Raw genomic sequence first — 8831 nt, forward strand, 5'->3', positions numbered from 1 at the left:
TGCCTCTATGACATTGGGGTCATCAGTCTCCGCCATCTGGAAGATAAGCTGACATAGTAGTTCAAAACTTCCCTCAAAGCTAAGGCTGCAAATATTCCAGGATTGCACACAGACACACACCAACCACTAATACTGCCAAACAATTCCCAATTTTTTTTAAGTGCCTGCCTCTCATTAACAAAGGATTTATAAGTCTGAAAGTATATGGCTAACACCTGGTGAAATGTCAGATGGAATTAGGGTTACCAGGTGTCTGGTTTTCAGCTGGATTCTCTGTTTTTGGGGGGTCCACTCTGGGTCTCTGGGTAACTCACCTTAATCTCCGGACTCTCAGCTTCCATTTTTTTTTAAATTAAGTTTCTAGGTGGTCTGGTTTCCAAAATATACACCAAAACTTCAACTGCCCCCTGTGACTGTTAAATCAAATAGATCTGTTATAGCAGCTCCTAGCTCTAACCCCGCCATTTCAGGATTGCAGCCAATAAGTGAAGCCAGGGTTGTGATTTGTTGACCCAAGTAGTCCCCAGACTTCATTGCAACATCGGAAAATGGTGGTTTTGAGTTTTTCAGTTTGTTTGAGTAAGTAAGAATAAGGCTTACAGTTTTTTTCCTCTTGTGTGCAAGAGTCAGACCCTGGGCTGTTGAAGAGGGCAGTGCTTTGAAAACCTTTGCAATATGAAAGTATTTAATCCAATACTTGCTTTTCTGGGAGTAAAGCAATGCTAATCCCATGTACTTGGAGTAAACCCCATTGAATTCATTAGGACCAGACCTTGGAAGTAACTAGTTACAAGTAATGAATTACTTGTAATTCATTACTTTTTTGAGTAACGAGTGGGTAATTCCTTTACATTTTGATTGTAATAGAACTAGGAGTAATTTTACTACTTTTTTTTTTTTTACAATAATTTTTATTCAAATTTTCATAAAACATACAAAACAAAATCATAAAACATTCAAAGACAAAAAGCAAAACAAAACAAAAATGATTAAACAAAAAAATAAAATGTTGACTTCCCATTTGTCGCAGATCAAATCAGTTATAGGTCTACAATATATAACAATCCTGTCTCTTAAATTATATTATAAAATCACTTTCCTCCAGTAGTTATCTTAATTAATCATCAAATCTCATAAACATTACTTTATTCTTTCCACAAAAAGTCAAAGAGAGGTTTCAATTCTTTAAGAAATATATCTATCAATTTTTCTCCAAATAAACATGTCGATTAATCCATCTCGTTAATAATAATAATAATCTTATTGTCATAACCATAGTCCAAATAAACATATCGATTAATCCATCTCATCAAAATCTGTTAGGTCCAATAATTTCAATAGCCATTATTCCATTATCCCTATTAATTCCATCTTCCATCTTCAATAGTCCTGTTAAGTCCAGTAATTTCAGTGTCCAATCTTCCATTATCAGTATTCCATAATAATCTTGCTGTTGTAGCCATAGTCATATAATAAGAGTCTGATGGGAATTTCCTCTATCCCAAATATTTTCTTGCCATCAATTCTGAATAAGTTGCTGAAATATTGTTGTAAAGTCATATCTCTGTTCTTCTTTTTTACAAAATGCACTGGCTCATCTCTTGAGAGTTTTTCCATTGTCACATGGCTGCTGTTAATTCCATAGATTTTCTCTATATCAAGCTCCATCACGTCATTCCAGTCCAGAAGATTATCCAAGCCATTGATAACTTTATCTCTAATATCTTCATTAATTTCTTCAGAGATAACGTTAAATTCCAAACAGTAGATTTTATTTCTAATATCCATAAACTCCAGATCTTTTTCCAATTCCACATTTGTTCCAATCTCCAGGGCTTGTATCTTCCCTTTATTTTTTCTTTTCTTATCTCTGATCTCATTCTCCTCTCTCACAGGATCCCCTATTTCTTTAAGCTCCTGCGTCATTTTGCTCAGTTCAATTTTCAGCTCCTTACTGCCCTGTCGCAGGGTTTGTTTCGTTATCTCAATCTCATCCATTATTTTCTGAAACATAATTACTTCCAGATTCTCAGCCACTTTCTTGATTGCCATTTTTTAAAACCACGAAAACAAAGCAAAACAAAAATAAAGAAGAACCACTTCTTATTTCAGCAACAATTGGGTTAATATTCCAGGCTTGATGACATCACAGTATAAACAGAGCAGCCTGCCTTATCTCTCTATGTTCAAGAATACAAAACAAATTTAGTTCCCAGCATCAAAACAGTTAGCGGCGTCGTGAAGAAGCAGATTCGTCAAAATAAAATAGACCAAAAAGAGAATAGTCCCAGACAATATAATGTTCCTCGGAATAGAAATCCCTCTTCTGTGTATATCTTTAGAATGCACTTCCAGGACAGCTTTTTGCAATAGAAACAGAGATAAGCTGTTAATTTCGTGAATAACAGAGAAGAGTTATAGCTCACCCAGAAGCTCTTTAAAGCTGATTAAATTGACAAATCTCTTTTTGCTGCAACAATTTAAACCAAGTAAAAAAAATAATAGAAAGAAGGGTGCTTGCCTGTTAGTCTGTTTTCTCTTTGAAGAAAAGATAAACGTATCGCATTAAACAGATAGAGCTTGTTCGGAAGTCCGTCCGGCATTGCTGGCTGGACCTTTTCTCATAAATTAATGAAATCCAGTCCTCCCAACAAAAACAGGCTTTTGAGGTTGATCTCTACGTTTCTCCCTGCCCGGGAGAAATTTCATCAGTCAAAATAAAAATGTTCTGACTGATTTATATCTGAATAAGCTTCTTTTGAAGCGGGAGCCCGTCTCAAAAGCAGGCACAAGCGAAGTCACCCTTCCCGGAAGTCGAGTAATTTTACTACTTTTGTGGAGTAATTGTAACATTTCCAGAATTACTTTTGGGCATTACTTGGGGGGGAGCAAGGGAAGTCTTCTGCTCCTTTGATTTGTGGATGAAAATCATGTTCCTCAAACTGGGCTTCTGTGCAGTGTCGCTCTTTCCTCATGCTCTGTGGATGGGTAGGAGGCGACGAGGGAGGAGGCAGAGAGTGAGATGGGGTGGAGTGGAGAAAACAATTATTTTAAAAAACAGATAGTGGTGAAGAATGGAGTGGAGGGAAAAAGGATCCGGAGGTCAAGAACATGGATAAAGGAGGAGAAGGAGGCAGCAGCAGAATGGAGGTAAAGAACCGTGGAGGTGAACGATGACAACGTGTGTGTTTGTGTGTGTGTGTGAATACTGTGTTTGCACTTGGCACACAAAGTGGCCTCCACTACCCTCTCTGGCTACTGTGCTGCATTTGCAGTATTTTAACTTTTTTGCATCTCAGGGGATCTGTCCCCGCCACCATTGCTATCTTATGAATTAAAATAATTATTCTACTACCTCTGTATGTGTTTGTTATTTTTAATGTTGTTTTAGGCTACTTAGAGGTGCAGCAGCCAAGGCCAGCACCTTGTAGGCTTTTTTTAAAGTAACTGAAATGTAATTGTAGTGATTACTTTGGAGGAAAAGTAAAGTAATCAGTTACTTTCAGAGCAATTGTGATTGTAACGGTAATTACTACTTTTTTGGGGCCATGTAACTGTAACTGTAATTTATTACTTTTTAAAAATAATCTTCCAAGCTCTGATTAGGACTTACTTTTGAGTAAACATTGTTAGGATTGTGCTGTAAATTAATGGGACTTTTGAGTAAACACAGCAAAGAATTGTGTTTGTGTTGTAAATCTTTCTCTCTTTTCTCTCCCCCTCCAGTCCTATTTTTAAAGCAATTAGGCAGGGTTTACCTAGGTATCACAGTTTTTATTATGTAGGAAACTAATACTGATTTTTTAAAAATGTTCTACAATGACCAACTGGTTTGACAATAAACTATTATATGGGGTGTATTTTTATACCTGCATATGTATGTCTGTGTGTGTGTGTGTGTGTGTGTGGACTCTTTCCAACAACCTTGTGAGGTAGGGTTGGTGATTGGAAACCAAGACAGCCCACAATAAGAAATAAATCCCTTTAAAAACAATAACCATAAAACAAGTACAAACAGTTGCAAAACAGCTTAAAGTGGCATGATTCTGAATTTTTGGTTGGGTGAATGAAGTTTATTTATTAATTTATTTATTATTTGATTTATATCCCACCCTTCCTCCCAGAAGGAGCCCAGGGCAGCAAACAAAAGCACTAAAAACACTTTAAAAATAATCAAAACAGACTTTAAAATATATTAAAACAAAACATCTTTAAAAACATTTTTTTTAAAGAAAATGTTTAAAAACATATTAAAAAGCAATTCCAACACAGACACAGACTGGGATAAGGTCTCAACTTAAAAGGCTTTTTTAAATAGGGGAAGGGTTGTAGCTCATTGGTAGGGCATATGCTTTGCATGGAAAGGTCCAGAATTCAATTTCTGGAAAAGGCTATTGCCTGGAATCCTGGAGAGCCAATGCTAGTCCATGCCATCAGAACTGAGCTATGTGGTACCAAATGGCCTGAGTCAGTATAAGGCAGATTCCTTTGTTCCTAAAAGTGGGAACAGACTGAAGGGCCATAGTGACTCCAAAATTTATTTATGTATTTTATTTACAACAGTTATATACTGCTTTATTATAAACAATCTCAAAGCAGTTTACAGAAAGAATCAAAACAATGAAATTATTGGCAAAAACTGTTAAAGACATGTATTTAAAAACATTCAAAATAATAAAACCAACAATGGGTTAAAAACAGATTTAAAAACACAATAGCGTCTACATGCCTGAACAAAAATGATTTTAGCAGGTGCTGAAAAGAGGCATCTGCCTAATGTCAGTAGGCAAGGAGTTCCAAAGCGTAGGTGCTGCCACTTTGTTGTTGTTGTAGTTATGTGCCTTCAAGTCAATTTAGACTTATGGTGACCTTATGAATCAGTGACCTCCAATAGCATCTATCATGAACCACCCTGTTCAGTTCTTATAAGTTCAGGTCTGTGGCTTCCTTTATGGAATCAATCCATCTCTTGTTTGGTCTTCCTCTTTTTCTACTCCCTTCTGTTTTTCCCAGCATTATTGTCTTTTCTAGTGAATCATGTCTTCTCATTATGTGTGCAAAGTATGATATATGTCCAAAGTCAGAGGAAGGCAATGGTAAACCACCTCTGAATACCTCTTACCACGAAAACCCTATGAACAGAGTATCCAAAATGCTGCCACTTTACAGGACTGATTTCTTACAAGAGCAGAACAAGCACTATGTGGCACCCATAGCATGGAAAGCACAGCTTGAACTTGGCCTGGTAGCAAATCAGGAACCAATGCAGATTTCAGAGCAAAGGTATTATGGTAAGGATCTCACTCTCAAGAGAGCCAGTGTGGTGTAGTGGTTAAGGTGTTGGACTATGACATGGGAGACCAGAGTTCGAATCCCCACATAGCCATGAAGCTCATTGGGTGACCTTGGGCCAGTCACTGCCTCTCAGCCTCATGAAAACCCAATTCAGAGGGTTGCCATAAGTTGGAATCGACTTGAAGGCAGTACATTTACATTTAGGATCTCACTCATGTCAACAATCATGCTGCAGCATTCTGCATTAACTGATTGGCTGCCAGGATTTTTTTAGTTTTGGTTTTTGATTATGAATCTTGACTGGTTGTGAGATGCTAAGTTGTCTGCCTTACTCATAGGAATCTTGTTGTGGTTAGTATGGTATTGCATTTAGGAAAGCATCACTGTCTTTTGTTTTTCATTTTCTGTTTGCGTATCATTTACCTTTAACCTCACTCCCTTACATCCATAGAAGCAACAGCAGTGGTTGCATGTGCTCAGCTCAACCCCCTAAAACCCATTGATGATGCACCTTGTTGGTTGCATGGCAATTTGTTTCTTGCCCAATAGTGATAAAAGAGAATTAACATATTTGAAAGTATGGCTGCAATTTTTGTTCCCAAGCTGCTGCCTTTGAAGGTAGACCAAACCATGTGTGTTTGTCAATTATTACTCACTGGAATTGGGTTGGCTGTCAAAGTGAGTTTATAGCAGCTCACAGGGTAGACAGAAAGGGTAGAGAATCTTCTTACTCTTACTCATTTCTCAGACTTCTTTCTGAAGTGAAGGGCCAAATCTATAAAGAAGTTTGGAGCAGCCATGTTAAAAGATAAGGCCAGGACATTCCAGGCAGGGGGTTGCCAACCCTGCTTGGATATGGATGTCTTTGGAGAGGATCCCTAGTCAAGGTTTACCAACAGCACAATCCAAACTATATCTACTCAGAAGTAAGTCCTGTTGAGTTCTATGCGGCTTAATTCCTTAGTATGTGTGTGTAGAATTGTAGCCTTCGGGGCATCCATCTTTACTCCCGAATGCTCCCATCTAACAATCCCCACAACACTAGGTTCCTTTCTTCCTACAGTGGCCTTCTGGTGACTGGTCTGGCTTGAAGGCACTTAAACCTTTCTTGCCGAGAGCAAATAGGCTAGATTAAATGTTCCCTACCCAGGCTCCATCTTTTAGCTAAGATTTCTATCTTAACTTCCAATCAAAATTTTTTTTAATTGTATGCTCCAAGCAACTGTGATTGATGCTTAATGTATCATGCTTAATTACTTCACTTGGGCCCACCCCCATGACATCACTCGGGCCCACCCCCATGACATCACTCGGGCCCACCCCCATGACATCACTCAGGCCCGCCCCTGAAATCTCAGGTTTTGGGATGCTTCTGGCCTGGCAACCCTAGATGGAATTAGTGGTGGCTGAATAAATAATTTTAGGAGTGGAAGCTTCAAGGCGCTACACAATTCCTGGATCCTCCCCATGATTAGAAAATTAGATAACATTATTAGGCAAACATAGGAAAAAGCATGCATACAGTTATACCAGGCATAGAATTCGGCTTTTCTTCATGCAGAAGAGTATGCCTCCCCTGCTGCAAGCCATGCTGAAAGCTGAAAATATCCTCAGAGACCAAACTATAATTCAGGAATCACATGTTTTAGCAAGGGTGAGGAACCTCCATCCCATGGACCAAATCTGGCCTGGGAAGCTGTTTCCCCAGACCATGTTCCCCTGCTACACTTGATGTCATATGATCCTGTGGGAATTTCAAGCCATGAGGAACTTAATCACACAACCAAAAACTACAGAAAGTAGGCTTGAAGTCACCACCCATCAGCTGACAGGCAGTAACTTTATACTCACTGATCAGCAGTACTCCAAAGCACCACGCAGGGCTCTCTGCAAGCCCCATGTGGTGCTTTGAAGTCTTGATGATCAGCACCAGACATCATGGCAGCGTGAAGCGATGTGCAGGGCCACCTACTTGTCCAATATGGTCCATGAATGGTAAGGAAGATAAGAATCTGACCCGCCAGCCTGATCAGGTTGGCCACCCCTGATGCAAAGCAGCCAAGGTCACCAACAGAACATGAATTCAGCATTTAAAAAGTACCTTTGCCACCTTTCCCTTTCCTCTGTCCCATTTACAAGCTGGGGCAGTTCAAGTAGAGAAGATGGCAGCACCTGGAAGCAGTTGACTTTTACTGGAGATGGGGCAAGAGGGTTTGGGTTTTTGTTTTGTTTTTTGGCAAATTGAAGAAAGTTTGAAAAAGGAAACGCTTCTTATAGCGCATACACTCATCCAACATTTGCCTCTGGAAAACAGGTTTGGCCATTTTTTTGTATTGTTCCAAAAACCTTCAAAACCTGTTTGTCCCCCTCCCCCATAGTGGGACAAAAGAAATGTGTACATGATGTACACACAAACACACTATGAGAAGAAAAGCCTCTCTCAAATTACTTTCCAACTCTCTTAAAAATTATAGTCTGGCTTCAAACTGATATACAGGACATCTAGACAGCATTCAGTGGCCATGGCTTCAGTGCACTGTTACCTTCCCCACAGATAGCAGAAGTGCACAAAGACGTGGAATGTGCCAGTCAGTGAGCCTGCAGAGTCTAGCTTTTCTTTCTACAGTCTTTAAGATTACTTGTGCATTTTAAGGGGACTATGCAGGCCAGGACCTCGCTTATGAACGGCTAAAAGGCTTAGAGGTAGGGATGCGGCCCTCCCGATGTTGCTAGACTACAGCTCCCATCATCCCTGACTATTGGCCATAGCCGGCTGGGGTTAATGGGAGCTGGAGTCTCAACAACATCTGGAGGGGGCCATAGTGTCTCCACTGCTAGCCTAGGGACTGCTCCTGCTCTTTCCCACCAGTCCTTTTCCACTGCTTCCTAACTTCTTCTTGTTTCTTCCAGGTCCGCGCCAGCGCCATTGCCCAGGATGCTGACCAGAACTACGATTATGCTAGCAACAGTGTGATCCTACACCTGGATGTGGGTGACGAAGTTTTCATCAAGCTGGACGGAGGGAAGGTGCATGGGGGCAACACCAACAAGTACAGCACCTTTTCTGGCTTCATCATCTACCCGGACTGAGTCCTCTTGGCTCCTGTGTCCCCTCCTCCTTTTCCCCCCTACCCAAACCCTTCCCTTCTGGGCCAGCTTTTATTCTCCTTGCTTTACCACCTCTCTGGACCCAGAAGGTCCTTTCAGCAAGGTCCCCAATCAACAGAGACTGAAACAGAAACTTTGGGGAGGTAGTGATTTTGCCCTCCCCGCTTGAGTTAAGATGATGCAAGGAGGTGGGAGGATTAAGGGATTTATGGTGCATGGGGAAATCAGGGAGGGGGTGGATACAGAGTAGCATAATATCATTGTGGGGGTGGCTTGGTCAGAAGAGACAAAATCCAGATTTGGAGTATGCCTGCTTTGAAAGGAAGGGCAATGTATGGCAAATCGGGCCCAAACCGCTGGAGATCGGCTCTGGAAGGTCCATTTCTTTATCAGCTGCTTCCTTAGTTCCAAGGTGGAAAGATTTTAAG

At 40.3% G+C, this 8831-nt stretch overlaps 1 protein-coding gene across 1 annotated transcript in view; it reads left to right on the forward strand.

Annotated features, from left to right (window-relative positions):
* Positions 1 to 8385, forward strand: part of C1QL4 (complement C1q like 4) — a 32850-nt gene extending 24465 nt beyond the window's left edge. Inside the window, exon 2 of the mRNA XM_061621769.1 lies at positions 8206 to 8385. Within this exon, the coding sequence (XP_061477753.1) occupies positions 8206 to 8385 (180 nt within the window). The remainder of the gene's footprint in view (positions 1 to 8205) is intronic.
* Positions 8386 to 8831: the final 446 nt, after the last annotated feature.

The sequence above is a fragment of the Rhineura floridana genome, chromosome 3 (assembly GCF_030035675.1).
Source record: "Rhineura floridana isolate rRhiFlo1 chromosome 3, rRhiFlo1.hap2, whole genome shotgun sequence".
Lineage (NCBI taxonomy): Eukaryota > Metazoa > Chordata > Lepidosauria > Squamata > Rhineuridae > Rhineura > Rhineura floridana.